Genomic DNA, 22072 nt, shown 5'->3' with positions numbered 1-22072 from the left:
ATACACAAGTCAATGTTAATTTGCAAACCAGACAAAATCGGGGAATGTATTAATCTCGGCTCAAATGTGTCTAAATTTCATGGTTCGTCACAAATCAGGTATGGAGTTACTCTTCAGCCTCTCCACTTATGTGGGTGACTTTAAGCCATAGATAGTCAAAAAAGTGGCCTGCAACCACCGGCCGGCTGGGTAAGCCTTGTTTTTAGCCTGGTCACTAACTGTAAATGCCTTTACTATGTTGTAATGCATGTTATAAAAACAGCCATTGGAAAAACACACATTGGAAATGAATGTTTTGGACAAAACAGCGTCTTGCAACTTCAAGCCTAGCGTTTGTTTTGTTGGCAATGGATTTTTTAGCGACATGTTTAGGTGTGATCAGGCTCCTACTCGGCATGCACTTCCTGCTATACGACTATTGCAATGCTGAAATGAATATGAAGCTATAAAGCTTAAATACTCTGAATTTAAAGGGTTTACAGTGTGGTGTCTTTCAAACCAAAAACATAAGAACAAAACGGTCAGGAATACGTTAATCTGTAATGGTTAGCATGTTCGCTAGCTAGCTTAGCTACCCACGGAATAGTTATCTGTCATGTCTTCCGAGGTCAAGGGTTGGCATATCATTTACTGTCTACATTTTGGTTATAGGTTAGGTTAGGAAAAGGGCCAGCCAGGCCTGGATGTTATTAGAGTTTTAAGTTTAAACTACAGCAACCTCAGCAAGCTTTAGTCCTCATCCTGAACACCCAAGGTTAAAAGCCAACCATACTTTTTAAAGGTGTAGTTTTGCAGAAGAAATGCGATCAGAAGAAAAACATCTTCACTGATTATGGTAAACAAACTAAATAAACAAATTTCTCTTAGTTTTCAGTTAGTTTTTTAGACTGAATAAAGAAACTTTAGACCTTGAAGGACAAGACAGTTTCATACTTTTGTTTATATGTGGCAGACCCTGCCACCTGTCTAACTTCAAACAGTGTTCTAAACGACAGTCTGAGTCCATTGTGAGATACATGTATTTTCTTTTGTCAATTTATCACAGTTGTCATTTAAGCAGAACAAAGATTAAAACATGGATCATAAAGACTTTTATATGTTTAGATGTGGACTGTTGTTACTTTACAACTATGTTCTATTAATTTCCACTGAGAACAGTTTGTTTATTCAGTTATGGACAAAACTAATTCAAAGTTTTTATTATGATATCATTACTATTGTAAATCTTAAAAAATATGAGGTTGAATTTCTTCACCAAAGCTACATAGTGCTTCTTAAATTAATAAAGCAAAAACATGACTGCTGTTTTGCAACATTAGCCTTCATCTGGAGTCATGTTTCTGGCCAACCAGTGAAGGTTATTCTAATATTCATTCTCCTTTCAGGACTCTTTTAGCCTTCACCATCTCCTGCTGTCCACAAGCTAGTTGCTATCTTTGGCTGCTTCATGGTGCTGCTGAGCAGTGCAAAGAGGATATATCTTTTTTATTTAGTTTGCTTAAAACATCTGTTTGCTGTGTCTGGATACAGCACTGACAATAAAGCTTAAACTGAAACACAGCAGCATAGTGGCTGGCTCTAAAACTAAAACAATGAGCTGAAAGACGCTAAAATGCTTCTCCAAGTGCAGCTTTTAGGTGCTCTGGTTTCTTTCTTCATGATTCTGAATTGTATATATCATGTTTGTTTGTGTATTGTACATTATATATTGTAAATCTGTGAAATTCTATTTCTGTTTCATGTTATTAGTCTGTAAAAAAAATAACAACGAATCAGTCAGTTGGTTGATTGAAGAAAAGTGAACTTCGACGTATTGAAAAAATATCATGGAATGATGTAATGATATTTTTTCAAGCAAAATAGGAAACATTACCAAGTTGAATCTGTGAGTTTTTGTTGTTTTTATATGTCTTTTGTTATAAAAAAAAAAGGATTGAACAATTATGGGTTTTTAACTGTAATCAGGCAAAACAAGCTATTTGAATGTATAATTTTTCAGCATTTTCTGTTGAAACTAATAAATCAAAATATTTGTTAGTTGCAGCTCTATGAAAAAAAATAAAAATAAAATGGTGGTTAATTTCAGGCAAATGCATCTGGCGAGGCAGACACAGCCCAAATGTTGCAGCATGTGGTTTGTAGCCCATTCTCATTTCAGAAACAACCATCATCACAAGTCGCTGATTAAATCGATCGACAGTGTGAAACCTGGTATGTCCCTGAGAGCACAAACCCGAGGGGAAGAGAGAAAAACAGAGGCAGAGTTTCTCAAACCTCCTGGTAACAGGCAGATACCACCGCAGCCTGACAAGTAGTGCTGCTGTCTGCTGCAGACTGCCAACATGATGAATTCCCCACGAATGGCAAGAGAAGTTGCAGGGAGATGTAAGAGCAATGTGGCAGATGAGGCTTACCTTCTCTAAAAGAATATCCTCTTTAAAGCCAGCTGTTCCCAAAAAGCACTATCAGAACCTCTGCTCCTATACATAGAAAATGATCTCAGAAGAGGGAAAAACACAGTTGTCCTGCTCTGAAGTAATCCGACATGTAATAAATCCCGTACACTCCAGCGCTTGCCAGGCTTACGTATCGACTCTCACTGCCGACAGTCGTGTTGATTGAGCCAGAATGACCTCTGCCTCCACGGTCACACAGCAGCCTGTCCAAATGAACAGCTTATGGCCCTGTGCCCCTGAGTGTGATGACACTTCATACATGGACCTGCTCTGTAAATGTCAACGACAGCTGAATAATTTAAACACCTGAGGTAACCTGACCCATTGTCAATGTACACTGGAAAGTGGAGCAGCAGCACCTGCCCTCTGAAACAGCTCACAACTAGAGTTGTAAAAAGTACCCAAAGTAAAGACATTTAGACATTCTCCTAAACAACTGAAGTACACGGGGACTTCATTTAAAAAAATAAATACATTTAAAAAATAGCTGGAAAAAAAATTTAAAATGTCATCATTTGAATAATTTGAAAAAACTAGTCCCCATCTACTTCAGTTGTTTAGGAGAATGCTGCAACGCTGTTTTGCTCTGAAGCTCCAGAAATGTTTTGTGGACAGCGAAACTTCACCCGACTTTCAGTCAGCATGGGGTTGAGTGGAGAATGACTGAATTCTCATTGTTGGCCGGAGTAAAAGTAAAAGTAGATTCTAAATACTGTGTATCTACATGAGTATGCTAGGGGGCGGCTGATTATTGGATCCTTTTTTCCAGATTACAACAAAATAAACACATTTTCAAAAAACTGCTTTTTTTGCTGATGCAGCATGCAATCTGAAAACTACCAATTAACTTATCAGTTATCAGGTAAATGTAGCAAGTATAAAGTCCACTATATACCTCCACAATGATTTGGAGTGGGAGTTTAAAATAGCAGAACATGGGAATACTGAAGTACCTCAAAAGTACAGTACTTGTAAATGTACTTAGTCACATCCCATCTCTGCTCACACCCCATTATCAGTTATTTTTAAGATTATACCCATCATTCTCAGAAAATTCAGATTTTTCTCTTGACAGCAGAGCAGAGGAAAATTGAATTTTCTCCCTTTTTCTGCCCCTTTTCACTCCCCTCCTCCACCTTATCCCATCGTCTCTGAGTGAGTGCTTGTTCAGTGTGTGTGCCTGAGTAGAATAAACAAGAAAATATAAGCAAATAAATCTGTTTATTTTTTTCTGCGTGTGAACTGATGCTGAACTCAGGACACTGCAGTGAGCCTCAGGATTCAATCTGTTTTTTTTTTTTGCCAGGTAATGACTCCAGCGTGCTGACTAAAAAACATGAAAACGCAGTCACTGAAGCGTTCAGCGTGAAAACAGCCACTGAATAACAACCTCAAAGAAACATGAGCGAATTTGGATGAAATCTTTTTCAAATAAATCGAAATGAAACAAATGATTCTGTCATATTTCTACACCGTCATGACTGGAGACTGAAATAAATTATGTTGCGTTTACCTTAATTTGTTCAACTGATAACTTATTACAATTTAAAGCTTTTAGACTGGTGCATAACTAACCTGGATGTAGTTTGTAGGGCATGCTTGTTTAAAAAGTAGGTAGGCAATCTGGAAATGTTGCTTACACATGGCCCTCTGATACGAAACAAAACCTCCACGCTGAATAAATCATGAACACACAGCTGCCTTCTTTTGCTGAAGTGAGCCAAAACTTGATATGCCATGCATAATTCAGGCACGGACATTATGCTCTGTGAAGTCTATACAGAGACACTTTTTACACACCAAACTTCAGTTCACATCACAGGTATAAAGAAGGTTGGGATAAACGTTTAGATGTGGCAATCTTTTGTGCTTTAAAATGATGCAGTGGAGTATAGCCAAGAATGAGCGCCATTAAACTCAGGCTGAATACAAACAAACACACAAAATACTGAATTGTGATGCTAAGAGTGCAGGGACCTGCCCGGTTGGCCTTACCTCGTCTGGCACAGATGAGCTCATGAACACCACAGTTCCTCCCCCCACCTGGGAGAGAAAGAAAGAAAAGTAGGGAGTCAGAGGTTGAAAATTATGATTCCATGTACTGAAGGAAGAAACATATGTTCAGGCCTCAGGTTAGCAGAGCTGGCAGATGGATATGCCAAGAAATATAAAACTAATTAGCTGAAATAAACCGAGAGAACTCACAGTCAATGTTAACATAAATGAAGGAGACACTTTGAGGGGAAAAAGTGAGTTAAAAACATCTGACTTAAACAAACGGTTCAACATTTTAAGTCCTTGTTGCGAGTTCGATGAGAATTTCGATGCCGCTCTCATGTCGTGTAGCGGGTATATCTACTGAAGTTAGTATGCTAACCAGCTAGCCCTGGGCCATCCAGATCCAAAGCTCTTCTGCTAGCAATGTAAACACTAACACTTCTTTGATCCCTGAGCTCCCTGCCTGAACTGCTAGCTGCACAGCTAACTGAGCTAACAGCTACACTTAGGGCAGGGTAGTCTGTTAGTCTCCCATACCCCCCCTTTGTCAGGTGGACAACTATTACATAATGGAGAAATATGAGAATGGTGTATATTCTCGTCCAACACTAAGCAAGCAAGTAAATATGCAAAGGGGCAACCAGCACGTATGTTCTGCACCTGCTTGAGAAGAAATAACTCTCAACATATTCACACCACTCTCACTAATATAGCCATTTTTAATCAAGAATATGCCTGATAAAAAGTTGTGAGCGGTGAAGAGGCGGAGACAAAAACTAAAGAGAAGCCATACTTAATAGGTGAAATCATCACAGCAACAGGCTCGAGATGTTTTTACCTTCCTTTTTCTGTTTCTCTTTACATGCACTGACTCACTTAGCCGAACAGTGACAGTGATTTCGCTCACTCATGCAGTCCACCACTAATTCGACATGCTCAGTTGTCCAAAAGGCCAACTACTGACTTGTGCCAGAGTTGCGGGACACAGAGCAAAAACTAGGACCACAGACACACACAGACCGCTGTCAGCTTCTTGTCTCAGGGCCCTGCTTCCAAAAGTGTTGAGCTAATATTGTGTACATTCAGGGGTCAGGTATTCAAAATAACTATGAATAAATAAAAGTAAAGTGTAAGTCATTTGTAACCAATTCTAAAGCAGCAATATCTCCCATTACAATGGAATACATTTAAATATATCTCTAAGTGGGTCAAAACAGTGCTAATGAATGTAATAATTTACTCATATTTAATGCAGTCATTATTACTTCAACACATCTTTCATAACATCTAAAGCAGGGGTACTCAAATACAAATCTTAAAGGGCCACAAAGATATTTTTCAATGACTCAAAGGTCCATGTGTTGAGGTCGGTCAGGCCACATGCAATAATACTGTAATATTCAAAACAAAATGTCCTTTTCATTCTAAACAACAAAATACAAAATAAAATAAAATGTAATTCCCATTTTAACATAAATTAAAATACATAGTTGAATATTCCCTCTTTTTGTTTGCCTTCAAACATTGTGTCCATCACTTCAGTCATGTATTATTTTATTTCATTGTGACATAGATGTGACAAGAATCCTGCTTGCAGCTTGATATGACGATTTCAGTGCATTTATATGTGTTGTGTTATCTCTGAATTTTGAGGAAATGTCTCTTCAAAATTCCTATGCTTCGTCTCATAATGCCGTTTCAAATTGGAAATCTTCATCACAGCTTCTCCTGGCATATTGTAATGCACCTTGTGGACTGTGGCGCAATGACTCTTGGGTATTCTGTTGGTGTTGGTGTAATTATGGTTCGTGAATGTGTTTGTGAATAAGATAATATGTAAGATGGTTGTGGGTTAATTCATGTCATTTGTTCTGTGATTAAATGGTGTTGAGTTTTAACAAGGATGATAAAAATTGTGGCACCGTGAGTGAAAGGGTGTTTGCTGGGAGAAATTCCCCGTCCATGACACTGTATGTGAAATTATATGATGAGACTGGCTTATATGATAAATTATGTAAGGCCAAGTATTAGTTACCACTGCACTGTTAGATCCATAGGTCTTGTCCTGGTTGGAGGGAGAATGAAAGCAAATTTTAAATTCCAATATCTCTGAGTTGCAGATTTTCACTGTCCGCTTTGTTGTAGCAGTTTACTTGGAACACGCCATTTTCAATCTCTTACCACCGGCAAAATGTGAATACGTGAACTGTTCCGAAAACGAAAGTGAAACTTAAAAGTTCCGCTCGGAGCAGTCAGTGACCCAGCTGTCTGTGTATCGTTTGCATGGAGACAAGTCCCGGTGTACACGTGCTGACCCAACCAAAACACATGGTGAAGGAATAACAGTTCGGGGGCCACAAACAGGAGGCCGGCGGGCCAGATGCGGCCCGGGGGCCGCCTATTGAGGACCGCTGATCTAAAGTAACAATTCAATTTGTTACAGCCAGTGCTGTAGTCCGGATACATTTACTGAGTAACATTAAAAATAATATCTAATTGTTTAATTATTTGGATTTTGTTTTCTTTCTTTATTTATAAGTTAAAGTTCAAGCTTCCAAACATGAAGGTTCTCTCTCTCTAAGGATACAATTATGTTGAAGAAATACTGAATAAAAGGTACTTTAATATGATTTTTTATATTTTAGAGAAGTATGTTTAAGATATCACTATAAATTACATATCAGTTACCTAAATCCTCCAGAGGCTTAATTTAATGAAGAATACTGTCACTCGTATCTCCCTTGCACACATTCACACACCCACAGGCTTTAAATTCTCACATTATCTCTCAGCTTAACACCTCAGTATTTAATGATTCAGGTATCTGTAGAGTGTCAGAGGCAAACCCTTGGCTCAAGCTTTAACAGTTTAAATATGAGGAATTTGGGAAACATCTTTCCTGATCTCGAGAAACAATTTCATCCGTCCCTAAATTCTACTCATAAAATGTAAAGAAATCATCTGAGAACTTCCCTCACTACAAGGATTTGAAACTGAAATGGTGCGAGGTGACGACTGGAGGCCAGAGCAAAGAGAATAAAAGCTCTGAAGCAGACAGCAGACAGACACTCTCTGGACCAATTCACTTAATGGATGCAAAACTCTTTGCTGGCTACTCTTGCAGACACAAAACACTTTCCAAAATGAAGCGGTAAGTAATACACTGGACACTGCTTTTGTTCACATCACTTGTAGTCTTACAAGAGAGCTTTTTTAAAGTGGGCCAATAGAAGATGATATTTTGCATGTCCCCAAGCTGGAAAACGTCTGAAAAAATAAGTTATGCTGCTCTAAGGACAGTAGATTACCCCAAATGGCAAACCTATCAGTTAGACAAAAGATTTCTGAGCTATTATTTAAATTATCTGAGAAGTTTGGGGATCAACTTATATTTAACCACCTGAGGCCCCATGATACCATATTATCACCATACTTGAGTCGCAATATAGTATTATTGTTATCATATACTGTGGTATATTGCATTTTTTTCTTACCTTTTCAACTACAAATCATGTCCCCAAGGGACATATGTTTTTTTCAACATCTGTTTTATTTCAAAAAGATAAAGTTTTAAGGCTATCCATCTCACTTCAATCATTTTTAATGCAGCAGTTAATGGGAATTAACAATTATATTTTAGCATTAAACTAACAGACTAGCTTAGGCATGTATAATATCAAGTTAGGAGTCAAAGAATTGATTCAGAAATTTTGAAAAAAATCTTACGAAAGTTGCAGTCTGTCACAAAACATAAGACTCTGAAAACATTGCACAGCTAGTCCTGTATATTAGCAGCTCATAGAACTGACAAACTACCCTTTCACATAACTGCAGTTGTTAATATGACCAGATTTATTGGAAATGTCATCTTTTTTAGTACCTTTTCTGTGCCCATGTTGGTGTTGGTGACGTGGGTTGAGCAAGACAATGGCTGTGTCCGAAATCACCCACTCATTCCCTACTCCCTAGTCACTACATAGTGAATCCAGCATAGTGCACTATATAGTGAGCTCAACGGCAGAAAGAAAAACGGACTTTCGGACACTACTCCGGCGCCGTTAATGACGTCACTACTGACACGCAGTTGAAACGTGAATTGAAACCTCCATGCGTTCGTCCACAGCGCAATGCATGATGGTAAATATTGCTTGGTTAGTGACCATCGGTTGTACACTACTTTTCACGATGCATTGTGGGATACTTTGAGTGCACTATATAGGGTATAATATTCCCCACTAGACATTCGGACAGCACTACAAAATGGCGTACTCACTATGTAGTACACTAGGGAGTAGTGAGTGATTTCGGACACAGCCCATGTAGTTCACTGAGTAGTAAGTCACAAAACTAGATGGCATTTTACTTTATTTACAACAAATTCGATGGTCTTGACATAAAAAATTATCTTTTACATTGATCAAATTTATGGCACAATTCAGCTGGATAGCGAAGCGTCAAGCTAACAGACTAGCTTAGCCATGTATAAGATCAAATCAGGAGTAAAAGAAAAGATTGAGAAACTGTGGAAAAAAAGAAATGCGATACTAAATTGAATCAATACTTTGATTTGATCAAAATTGATCATGACTTCGACTCCAGTACCTCCTGCTTCCTGCCTCCACTCTGCTAACAGCGGCTAACGAGGTCTGCTAACGTAAACAGCCGACCGGTTTCCACAACAACACAGAAGTTCCACAGAGCCCCTTTAAGACATCCAATGGAGAGGATGTGAAATGTCTATTCACGTCGGTGCCCTGCGTTGCTGATGTCTTTATGAAACCGGTACCCCCTCCTCTGTTTCTCTCTCAGGTGTCAACAAACCCCGCTGCACGCTTGACTGCACGTGACACGGTCAGAACTGTGCCCGTTACAGGACAGCGGGCACGGCACGCGCCTGGGCTCCACACGGACTCCATCCTTGTGTCACTTTCACTAAAACCTCGAGGGGACCCGTCGTGTACTGTAGACTTTTGATATCCACTGTTCGCGTTGACAGACAACACGTACTAGCACGTGCTTTCACTAAAATAACGGTTTTCGACACGCGCAGAGTCGTACTCGAAGTCAAGACGTTCCTGTCGATCGATAACGTTGCATCGTATTCATCCGCCAAGTGATGTAGATCTTGATCAGCGGCAAAACAAAGTAGTTGTCATGTGATGCTCACGAGAAACCCGCTGTGATTTTTTTAAATTCATTTTTTAAATTGTTTTTTTAAATAAAGCCAAATAAATATATATTTAAATAAATCATATCTAACAACCGTCCTTATATCAAGGCACGCGGATTGTCCGTGTCTCCGGCCACTTTAGCATCACTTCAAGCGGCTGAGAAGGCACGCGCGCATCCCGTGAAGGGATCACAACATTCCTGCATTGGTGCGGGTGTCCGCACTTCAGCATCAGCCCCGCGCTGCTAGCTGTCCCAGCTCCGGAGCACTGCGGTACTCGCGGCGAGATTTTACCAGATGAACTGCGTGGAAAAAAAATGTCACACGCGCCGACTGCAAAATATGATTCATGAACATTGTGTTCTCATCCTGTCCCGAGCAAAGTTTCACCGCAGTACACCTGAGACCGAGCACTTACCGTCTATCGCCATGATGCTCCGTCCCGGACTCTACCAACTCTGAGGGGGTGTGATGGAGGAGGGAGGTCATTCATGTGCCAGTGGACGGTGTGCGTGCGTGCGAGCGAGTGTGTGTGTGTGTGTGTGCGTGCGTGTGTGTGTGTGAGAGAGAGAGAGAGAGAGAGAGAGTCTGTGTGTGTAACACTGAGAGAGGTTGTGTAAGCAGTTGTTACTACAAGAACATTGGCTCTGTGTAACATATTACATTTAAACGCACTCAAAATGGAAACATAAGATAACATAAGCTTGATCTCCAGGGAGGAAGTTGAGTTGCTGTAGCAGCAGAGAACAGAACCAAGCAGGACCACAGCTACATGGTTTTACAAAGATTTAATTAAAGAACTAATTTAATTAAATATGCTACACATAATAGCATACAGAAGTACACGGTATACATCTGTGTTAAATGATAGCTGATACAACATAACAAGATTTTGCTAAAATGAAGACACGTCTATGTTGATCACAAATTAGTTGTACAGTAACATTCTCTCAACATTAAACATTAAAAATATTGGAATTGGTTTACAGAAATCTAAGGAAAACATTAATTATAACATTTCACATCTAAATAATCTATCCTCTGTGTTTATGTGTACAATTTCCAATAAACGGCACTCTGATTATCATAATGAAGAAAAGAGTAAAGTTTATCCAGATTGATTTTTTCCTCATCTTGCAAGTTTTGCAATCTAATCTTTCCAATGTGAAAGACACTTGACACAATACAGAGATGTTAAAATAGTGTCCTAATTTGATAAGAAAGAAATATTGACACATAATTGCAGCAGCAGAAGAAAAATACAGAAACTTTGTGTGATAAGAAGAATATGCCTTTGGTATATGCACCTCTCTGATGACAGGAATCAGACAAACCAGGCATAGACCAAAATGCACAACACGTAGACAGGTTTTCCAAAAAAGCAAATCAGTTTGTACTGAAGGCTGGTTCAGTACACATCAATCAGCGTGGCATCCAAAACACGAAGGGCTGGGCGGAGGCAAGATAAGGTCCAATAAACAGGGTCAAAAACACTGGGGGGCAAATACAAGAGGAAGAATGCTGGAACACTTGCTACAAAGGAATGAACTGTCAGAGAGAGAAGGGAGCACACAGACTATGTTCACAAGGGAGGTGGGGATAATTGGACAAAGGTGAAACAGATCAGGAGGGGTGGACAATCACAACAGCAGGAAACACACAAGGGCAGGAAGGTGATCTGAAAAGAGAGGAATGCTAAACACCAAAATAAAACAGGAAACAAAACTGTAAAGGTAAAGGAAAACAAAAACATGACCTAAGTTCAAAGGAGATGTGACATCTGGAAGTCAGGTTGGTGCCAGTATCACAATTAATAGTGTTGGCTTTACAGACATATTGGGACAAGAAGACATGGATATGTAATCAACTTTTTTTCCTGCAAAAATAAAATGCTGGTAAAATAAACAAAGATTTCCTGCAAATCTTACTAGTGTTTGCATCACATTCTTCCGTTCCTTTCCTAACTTACTGAGCTTTTAAAGGTTATAAAGTGCATTTCTTTACCTTTCTTGATAACACTTTGAATTGCCTTTGTGTTTGAAATGTAGAGGCCATGTAGAGGTTAACCTTGCATTAACCTCTACATGACTGACTACAAGTTATTATACATGTAGTCCACTAGAGCTGTATAAGAAAACCAGCAATGCATAGCAGTCTAATGGCTATTCTGGGAAGGCTTTTAACAAGATTTTGCAAGTAACATAAGGTGGGATTTTTTAAAAATACTTTGTCCGAAGAAGTAGGAGAATTTTCTCAACACATACAGGGACAATAATCGCCAAGATTATCATAATAATTCAGTTTCAAAATCACAAAATTGGAGATACATGGGCTGCATTCCAAATTGCTTACACATCCATCACAGTCCATAGTGTGAAACTTGAGGTAAAAAGGAAAAGTATTGGATGTGGAATGCAGCCAATGGGCTGTCATCTGTCTGTGCCCTCTCAGCTGCTCAGTTGATGTGACATATCTCTCACTGTGCAAAGACTTGTGGTAGAAAAGCCTGAAAAGCATGCAGGCTCACACACTGAAAAATGGATGAACCGGATGCAGCAGGACATCCTGGTATTTTTAGCATATTGCACTTGTCAGATGTTTAACCCATATGGTCCAAGTCTCAAGCAAGTCCTAGTTAGTCTTAGTTAAGGCATCTTAAGTGTTAAGTCAAGAAAGTCAAAGTTTTTTGTCTATAAAACAAAATACCATCTAGTTTTATCGTAAATCGCTTGGTGAACTTCCTCATCTCGCTCAACACACATCACCAACACAGCCGCCTACCGGGCACAGAGAAGGTTCTAAATAAGCTCTCGTCAATGTGACAAGATTTATTGTGACTTTCACCTTTTCCTGTACCTCTTCTGTGCTGAGTTGGCGGCCATGTTGGTGTTGGTGACATGGGTTGAGTGAGATGATGTAGTTCCCCGAGCGGTTTAACACAAAACTAGATGATATTTTACTGTATTTACGACAAACTGTGACTGTCTTGACTTGAAAAATTATCTTTTAAATTGACAAAAACATATGTTTAGTTCATGGCACAATTCAAATGGGATTCTCCATTCACTGCCATACAAAGTTTTTCTTCTTCTATCTACATACATGTAAATAAACGTATGATTTACTTTCACCACATTTAATATAAGCTACTTTAAGAGTTTAACTCAAATACTATTTGTATGGGTGACTTTCACGTTTACCAAAGTAATAGGTTATCATTATGATATTATTAACACAGTGTAATTCAACAACATAAATGTGTACTAAAGCACAGTATATTTGTAAAAGCACTTACTTAGAAATAGTCAATGACCTGGTTATTAAGATGTAATTGTATGCCAGGGGTGTCCACATACTTCTGGCCACATACCTACAACCTCTCTCTCTCTCTTTTATCCAACCAACCAACCAACCAACCAACCAAGTTTAAGTGATGCTCAGACCTGCTCACGTCACTGCTGGAGGACACGCCCACCAGGATTCCTTTTACTACATTTCCGGATAGTTTTCTTGCTGCAGCTGCCTCACCTCTTATTCAGGGGTGGTTTTAAAAAGGTCTCAAGACTTTAGAAAAGTTGACAGAAGATGAGTGAAATCAAGCCGAGCGAAGTTACGACCGTAGACGGCGGAGAGGAGAAGGACTGGGCTGCGGCCAAAGCCTTTTTTGACAACCTCAAAACAAACAAACCGAGACCTGTGAGTAGTTTCACTCAAGTGTTTGTGTTGAGCTCGTCGGTTAGCTTAACGGACTTCCTTGTCCTAAACACTATCATTAATCTAATCTGTTTAATGCCTTTTCCATCACAGCCTAAACCCCGTTTTGCTGTCACCATCGCTGTGTCCTCGCGCACCCTCTTCAACATGGTGGCAGAGAGGAAGATCTATGAGGAAGAAGGGGTGGAGAAGTACGTGGCTCATCAGGTGGAGCATGAAAGCGAGCCTCTGAAGCCAGGAGCTGCTTTTCCTTTCGTCCAGGTAGGTCCGAGCCCCGAGGCTGTCGACCTGCGGCCGGGTGTGGTCCCTGAGGTGCGTTCATTAAAGCATGAAGCAGGGATCTCTGTCAGTACTGCATCTAGTAGGGGTGGGCAGATCGATCCAAATATCGATAGTATCGATACCAAGGTGAGTACTGGTATCGGATCGATACCAGCATGATGAGATCGATATTTTTGTTGTAGTTTCTCTTCTATAAATTCAGCAAATCACTTGTATTTCTTCACAGAGTTTGTGTGAGCGCAGCGCTCCTCTTCATCTCTCTCACTCCGCTCACTCAGGTTCACTGTAACTGTAACTCAAAAATATATACTTTATATTAAGATATATAACCTACCTCAAGAATATAATAACCCTTTTGTGTATCTGTTGAAGGAACATTAGTATTCCTATTTAGGCTACATGCAGGTTAGAGATTTAATATGTTAAATAAAGTACAAAATCATTCATTGATCAGGAATTTTCAAGTAAAAAGTATCGGTATTGGTATCGGCAATTCTGGCCCTGTATTTACTTGGTATTGGATCGATACCAAACTTTGCAGTATCGCCCATCCCTAGCATCTAGAGTCAACAGCAGGGACTGAAATAGGCTACATGGTGCACAATGAGGCCACGCCTCAATAAGTCATGTAAAAGTTATTCATTTTATATTTTTTTAATCAAAGACTCAATTTCACGTGTCTTTATTGTCTGGTTATTCTTTCCTTGAAGGAATACTATGCAGGAGTTTAACTAGAATACAACATACAGGTACAAAAGTCACTGATGACACTTTAGTATTGTGTAGGTGAGTCTGTATCAAGATGTAACCTCCAGGGGTACCAACAGCTGCAATTCCTCAAATGGCCATAAGAGTCCATGTTAAAAAATTGTAATAACCTTAAAGGAGAAATAAACTTGTCTATAGCCTGGTAACTGTTTTGGTCTCTATAGCTTATTTCCCTGCCAGTGGTACTTTTTAAAGTACTTTTTATAGTTTAAACAAGTGAGCAAACAACAGAGTTTGATTTAAAATCTTTTTTGGGAATCAAAAGTGGATTAATCCTCACTCTCGACTCTCAAGCTGGTGCTGAAATCCATTGCAATGTGCTGCCATTTTTCTAATTTGACGGCTGGGTGGAGGAGAAATGTACTTCAATTTATGACCATACAGAGAGGAGATAGGGAAAGTGAAATACACTGCAGAATAACAGAAAGAAACTGAGTCTCTGGTGAGTGCTGACTTTGGTCAGAGGCAAACCTGAACACAAACTACACTACACACACATCATGGTGCCTGTTGTTGCTCCGTCTCTTGCAGCGAATATACAAGTTATTGTGCCTGTTTGGGGCAAATTAACCCACAGCTGAACTCATGCTAGTAACGTGAGCGGGTTTCACTTCTCTTTATGGGTGAACATAGATGGCTTGTTAGCCAGCTTCCAGCTACATGGGCTTGTAAGGCTAAGGAGGCTCGCTTCAGCTGCATCCACTCTGCACTTCCACAGCCATTTTTGAATAGCCAGGAACAGTGAATTACTACCAAGATAGCTATAGCCGGTACCACCCATGTTGGCCTTCATTGTGGTTCTTCAAAGGCCTATGGGTGGCATCACGAACAGTCAGTGGTTTGTATCTGCAGAAACCCTGCCGTTTACTTGGATTTTCTCATTCTCAGTTTTGCTGCATTTGGAAAATTTCTGGGTGAACCAGTTCTGAAGAAAGATAGTGTGTGTTGAGTGTCATTTCTAGGTCATCAAATACTCAGGGTTGGTGGCTTACCAAGTCATCAAATCACACCAGTCTTCAGAGGGAAAATCAAGCTTTTCTTAGAAGCATGCAGGATGTTCAGAGTGGTTGATGTTCAGAGCTTCTGATTGTGCAGACGTGGTGTTCATCAGATCGCACTTGAATGTGCCGAGCTACTTGTTCACCGGCGTTATCACCCTGGAGTGATTGCACACCGTTACTGTAAAATGATCTGGGCCGTTATGCAACTACTCAATGCCAGGGGAATAGATACAGACATGCTGCCACGGCTGGCAACAGACACTGTGGGTGTTAGGCTTAGTTTGGATTCCTCCTTCCTGCAAATGTTAACCTGCTTGGATGTCAGGTATAAAGTGATCAATGACTTACCGGAGCGTGTTGATTATTTCCATTTCACCATCACTCCTTTTCTTCTCTGCAATAAGTTTTATGAGGGCTCATTTGTATGCAACACGTACAGAGGATGTATATTCAGTCTTGATTTAGAGGCATTAAGAATCTCTTTAATTTGCACACAGATTGTTTCAGTGTTGTTTAAAACTGTAGTTCGAATGTTGTAATGTTTGTCTTGTAAATGCTCTGACAAAACACCCTGTCCCTCGGTGTCTGTCCTCTCACACAGGCCCTGATGAATGTCAACTCTCGGTTGAGGGAGCTCTACCCAGACAGCGAGGAGCTGTTTGACATCGTCCTGATGACTAACAACCATGCCCAAGTTGGAGTGCGCCTCATAAACAGCATTAATCACTACGGTATGCTGCGTCCCGAACAGAGAGCATTGTTGATTGTAATCGCAACGTGGCTGCCGCGGCTCATCCACTTCACTATTGACAGACATAATCAAGAACAAGAACAACACAATGATTACTCAGTATAAATGAAGAAGAGCTGTTGCGGTGTAATTACAATGGGATTTATGTCTTCACACATCATCAACTTGCTTTTATACTTTCAGATTTGACCATAGAGAGATTCTGTATGACAGGAGGGAAAAGTCCTATAGGCTACCTGAAGGCCTACATGACTAACCTTTACCTCTCCAAGGACTCGGAGAAAGTCACAGAGGCCATAGAGGAAGGTGAGTCAGTATCCGTGACAACAGCTGTCTTCACTTCACTTGTCACTGGCTTGCTAGCTTAGCTTGCTACAATGGATAAGGAAAGACAGGCGTTCAATTGCAGCATCAATGATTTGGAAGCATTGGTTGTTTAGTTGGAGGTGTGGGTACATAAACATGAAAACATGGTGAGGAAAATGTAAAGCTAACAAGCTAACATCAGTATTTGCCTCTCCAGTGGGCTAACATCAGTGTTAGCTTCTCTAACAGACTAGCGTTTGTTTTACCTGCTGTAACAGGCTAGCATAAATATCAGTCTCTCCGACAGAACAAAATCTTGATAGCTTGACTTATAGGTTTTCCAACATGCTGTCATCAGTGTTCCAACATGCAAACATCAATGTTAGCTTCTCCAACAGGTTAATATCGGTGTTAGCTTTCCCAACAGGTTAAAATCAATGTTAGCTTCTCAAGCAGGGTAATGTCAGTGTTAGCTTCTCCAAGAGTAACGATTGATAAGATAAGATTTTTCTTAAATGCAGTTCGGAAACATCTTTCTATGATACAAAGAATCATAAATGTCATCCTCTACTGAGATAAGGCATAATTCAGTCTTCTCTCATGAGGCCCCACACACAACCTTTTTTTTTATAGTAAATAAATCTGTACTAGCCGCCTCAAGGCATGTTAGCACTGCACTGATATTTACACACTTGCATGATGACTCTGTGTTACTCATTCTCAACCGCATACTGTGCACCAAGAAGGAGCTGGTTGAAGACACCGACACGTGATTTATTACTCCCCGTTGTCAAAATAAACACAAAACAAACCGATATGAAACATTCAGATGTAGTGCTGAGATAAACTGGTCAGTTGTTTGACAGTCAATTGACTGACAGCAGTTTTGAAGTCAATTAAAGTCAGTTATCAGGCAAAAATGCTAAAAACTTCTAAAATGTGATAATTATTCTAGCTTTTATCTGTTTTCTATGTTCAAAAGAGGGTACTTAACAATGTAATTTGGGGTTCTGTGGAATTGTGATTGTTGTAGGTAACACTTTAGAGTCCAGGAACTACTGTTTAATTGTGCTGCATGATCTGGGTGTCATTAAGTTCCTTCCACATTTGAATGACTTCATGAAAGATGGAGTTATCACACAAAAGTTTCTTCTCTTGTGATTGCATAGGCCTAGCATGTGCAGTGACGGTTAAAGCATTGTTAAGAAAAAGAAAAGTTGAAGATGCCTGCAGCTGAGAGGTCTCAAGACTCCATCGAAATGGAGTAAAGCAGGTTTTTTTTAACTACCGCTCTGCTCCTTTCCTTCAGGCATTGCTGCAGCTACAATGTTTATGCCAGAAACAGAGAATGAATTGAGCGACACTCAGCTGAGAGTGGCGTTTGATGGTGACGCCGTCCTCTTCTCAGACGAGTCAGAGATCATCGTGAAGCAACACGGCCTGGACACCTTCTTTGAGCACGAGAAGGAGTTTGAGAACAAACCTCTCGCTCAGGTAACTGATGGTTGTTTCCATCACATTTGGCATCGACATTCACCCTTCTAAATGATTGGTGCCTTCTTGTAATTTCCACACTAAAGGTGCAACATTAGGATGTTACGTCCCCTGTAAAAAGTGTTTGTCTGACCTTGAATTAAACATATTGAGGGTAAACATGTCAAACTTTACAAATACAGTAAACGGTAACTAATATACTTCTTTGGTGTCTCTGGATGAAGTCACCAGACTCCCTTAGAAAAATGCTCAATTCTGAGACTTGTTGCATGAGGAGAAACTTTATAAACTTTGTGAAACGCTTTCTACAACAAATTCTTATCTATTTTGGCCCACTTGTTCATTCGGCAAACATTAAGCATGAAGATATTTCTTTCTCTCAGTTTCCTCCAGAGATGTAGGTGTACATTTGTATATAGTTCAGGGAAGTGAGATCAGATCAGAAATAGGTCACTCAAGACGCAATGCCGAGATTCATTTAATGCTAGGTGTGTATTGACGGACTTAACGCTGTCTATTTGTGATCCGATCACTCAGGACGGATGTTAAAACCAAATGTGAACAGCCTCTGTGTTCTTGACCTCGTGGCAGTGTGTAGGCATGATACTTTATATTTGGTGTTGCTGCATCGATTGTGATACCTTTTTTTTTATTCTTTAACTGTCCATTGTGAGTCTGACAATGATACAGGAGTGCAACGTTGAATCAGTGGAGTTAAAGAATGCTAAACTTAAGGTACATACAAAGAAAAAAAATGACAGTGAGAAATACAAACTGAATCACATCTATATAACAGCACCTGTGTGGATCAAAACAAGGGAAATGTCTGCAGGGTTTAGGAACCTGCTCAGCCAGCTCTGAATACATTTAAATCTGTTTAAGCATCACTGTTGTCTATGTGTGCCCTAACAGAGATGCATACATACCTAGATTTAAGAGTTAAAGATTTGATTTGTATAAAGAAATCAGAGATTGTGAAAGGGGATTTCTTTGTTACTGTTACTGATGTGTCTTTCTGTGTGATCCTTATGTCAAAAGTTTATAAATAACCTTAGGCTTTGTCTCTTTCAGGGCCCATTAAAGTGTTTCCTGGAGGCTCTGGGGAAGCTCCAGAGAAAATTCTACGCCAAGAACGAGCGCCTGAACTGCCCCATCCGAACCTTCCTGGTCACGGCCCGAAGTGCTGCGAGCTCCGGGGCTCGAGTCCTGAAGACTCTGCGCAGCTGGGGCCTGGAGATTGATGAGGCTCTCTTCCTGGCCGGGGCTCCCAAAGGGCCCCTGCTGCAGAAAATAAAACCCCACATCTTCTTCGACGACCAGATGTTCCACATTGAGGGGGCCCAAGAACTGGGAACCATATCTGCACACGTCCCCTACGGGATCGGACAGAAGTACCACAGGGGGAAACTCATCGAGCAACCTGCAAAAAAGGAATAACTTAAAAATAGTTAGATTACCGAAGATGCACTACGTTAATTTTACCCAAAAGAAAACACTGTTTTGGAAAAAAAAAATAGTAACAGCAACTATTAGAGGATATGGGTAATGAATTGGTATGCAGTTGACACATTTTTCTACTGTTTGGGGGTTTTATAAAATATTTTTCTGCTGTATTCTTTTGTATTCTTTGAGGTAAACTGGGTGCCATCCCATTTTACATAGATTAAAGTGTGTTTACAGGTCTTGGGGAGTACTACTGCTCATGTGAAATAAGTAGTAGAAAGCCTTTGGTGGCTCCAGAGAAAGCTGCATGTAATCTGATACATTTCCACCAGTGATGTCACTCAGCGGTTAAGTTGCATTGTGGGGGATGTAGGCGGCAGGTTTTGAAAAAGAAGATTTCTCTGGTTGTGCTGCATGGATTTGATAATTTAAATAACAGTGTCATAGGAGTGCAATGCTAGACCAGTGGACTGCTTTTCAAAACCGGGTTCCCACATATAACCCACAATGCAATTTAGCCACTGAGTTACATCACTGGAGGCAAGTTGACAGATTACATGCAGCTTCCTCTGGAGCCACAAAAGGCTTTTTAGTATTTTTTTCACATATGCAGTCGTACTCCCCAAGACCAGTAAACACACTCTTGTAATGTCTAAAAATGGTGGATTTACCCTTTAATGCTGTTTTGTACTAGATTAATTCCATACCTCTACCTTTAACCTCTATCTGTGTCCCACTTTTTAAAGTTTTACATTGGAGTTAATGCAATTTTCTCTACACTTTTATACAATAAATACATATTATTTTATGTAACATGGTTCTTGGCATGTCCAAGGTGGAAGAATGTATCTGCTGTACTCTCTTTCATAGACTAAAAATCACCAGCCATTTAAAAATGCCAATTCCAACCAAAGATTTCTAGCATTTTTGGTGTCTGGCATTACCTTTGCACATTTACTAACACATATTAACACATTAATATGTGTTTTAAAGGGATATCTAACAGGCTAGAATGTGACTTACATTCCGTTTTTGTCACTGTTGTATTCGTGCACACAATATATAAAACATAGGCTTTATATTCCTCAAACTTTAATACTCACTCACTCACTCACGATGTGTGCGTGTGTGTGTTCGCAGATTTTATGTAAACCTGGAGGAATTACAATTACACTCATTTGTTTGTACATGTTCATATCATGCAGGTAATGTTGTGCCTTGATTGTCCTGAAATAATGTTTTAGTAATGATCTACAAGTACTTTTACCTGATTATTTCCATGTTATGCTTCTTTGTACTTCAAATATCATGCTTCTACTTCACTAGATTGATGTGTCTTTTACAAAATGTTGTGTAAAAGAAAAGAAAAACACACGATGAGCTGATAAAATCCAATGACATCATGATAAAGTTCCCAAACCTCTTGCAAAAAGTTGTGTCTAGAACAAATAAAAGATTTTTCTTCTACACCCGAGCAGTTTTTCCACCACAGGTCTTTGTACATCTCAGCAGCAGATGGTGGTGTTTAGCTGTAACTGTCCACCCTGGTGCTTGTTTGCCGGCAGCCTTGTGTTTGGCAGATAGTCACTTCCTTGTGAAAGTGACCCAGTTGAGGTGAAACTTTATCCTCATCAGCGTATCTTTGGGCAGATCTGTCCTGTCATTGAGCTCCATGTCTCTCACTCAGTGTCTGTCCAAACCTGGGTTATGAATATCCAATCTCGTCTTACATGTACATGATGAATGGAGCCACAAGAGGGAGCTCCAGTTTAAGTAGAGAGATGGAACAACTTCAGAGACCCAACTTTTTGTGTTTACATTTTCTAAATATAGAGTGCTGAATAATGAAAACGAGGCAAACATCACCAGGACAGATCATTTACGCTTGAAAGGGAAATCGAAATGAAGTATACAGAGATTTTTTCCGCCGTGGTTGAGCTCCCACTTGGCCCACTTTTCAAGGAACTGCAATATTACTGCGCAGCACGGGGAGACCAATAAAATGCAAATCACTCTGCTTCCAGTGAACTAACATTAGCCCTGATTCTGAGTTAATGAGCAATCCGGATCCTGCAGCTCTAGTTACAGCCTCATAAAAATATCTGAGGTTTATCCTTCTTGGACTAAAATAACACCTCATAAGGGTTTATATAGTGTAATTATTGTGTTATTATTGTATTATAGTGTTAATTTTAAAGGAGGAGTGCAGATCTGCTTGGGTCAGTGGTGGAGGAAGTTTAAAAAGTAAAAGTGAGTATACCACATGTCTACTCCATTACATTAAAAAAAGTCCTGCTTTGAAAATGTTACTTAAAGAGTATTTCCCCAATTTAACTCTACAGTTCTGTAACATTGTCGGGCTATTTATAATACAATTTTACATACTAGTTGATCGTTTAATCTTTAGCTTAAACTAACTAAATGTAATGGTGTGAAAAGTACGAAACTTACCTCTGAAGCGTATAAAATAATCCAATTCAAATACCCAGTTAAAGAGAAGTATCTAAAATGTGTTCACAGCAGTGTCCAGTTTCATGGTATACCATGTTACCAAGGTTGATCATGCCATGTACACACTGTGTGCTTATGTCTGCCTTATTAGCATAATTAAAAATCTACAAATTTGTACGTATATCAAGTTTCAGGCCTTTGTTCAACCAAAGAAAACCCCTTTTTGTTTTTTTCCATC

The 22072-nt window shown here is 39.7% G+C and overlaps 2 protein-coding genes across 2 annotated transcripts in view; one reads left to right on the top strand and one right to left on the bottom strand.

Annotated features, from left to right (window-relative positions):
- The window catches only part of syt14b (synaptotagmin XIVb), a 28906-nt gene extending 18763 nt beyond the window's left edge, over positions 1-10143 (bottom strand). The window contains exons 1-2 of the mRNA XM_030405653.1: positions 10043-10143; positions 4452-4499 (exon numbers count right to left, since the gene is read on the bottom strand). Of these exons, the coding sequence (XP_030261513.1) occupies positions 4452-4499; positions 10043-10055 (61 nt within the window). The 5' untranslated portion in view covers positions 10056-10143. The remainder of the gene's footprint in view (positions 1-4451; positions 4500-10042) is intronic.
- A 3066-nt stretch (positions 10144-13209) lies between these two features.
- LOC115574610 (cytosolic 5'-nucleotidase 1A-like) lies at positions 13210-20850 on the top strand. Its single transcript, XM_030406264.1, has 6 exons — positions 13210-13320; positions 13432-13599; positions 15991-16120; positions 16324-16446; positions 17756-17940; positions 19012-20850. Exons 1-6 carry the CDS (start codon positions 13210-13212, stop codon positions 19375-19377), a joined length of 1083 nt encoding a protein of 360 aa, XP_030262124.1. The 3' UTR covers positions 19378-20850.
- The last annotated feature ends 1222 nt before the right edge of the window (positions 20851-22072 follow it).

Source organism: Sparus aurata, chromosome 22 (assembly GCF_900880675.1).
Source record: "Sparus aurata chromosome 22, fSpaAur1.1, whole genome shotgun sequence".
In the NCBI taxonomy this organism is placed as follows: Eukaryota; Metazoa; Chordata; class Actinopteri; order Spariformes; family Sparidae; genus Sparus; species Sparus aurata.
Note: the sequence above shows the minus strand (reverse complement) of the source record. Positions and strands in the feature narration are given on the sequence as shown.

Coding starts and splice junctions, on each gene's coding strand:
- LOC115574610 (XM_030406264.1), top strand. CDS start 13,210: ATGAGTGAAATCAAGCCGAGCGAAGTTACGACCGTAGACGGCGGAGAG. Junction 13,321..13,431: donor AAACAAACAAACCGAGACCT/GTGAGTAGTTTC, acceptor TTTCCATCACAG/CCTAAACCCCGTTTTGCTGT. Junction 16,121..16,323: donor AAACAGCATTAATCACTACG/GTATGCTGCGTC, acceptor TTATACTTTCAG/ATTTGACCATAGAGAGATTC.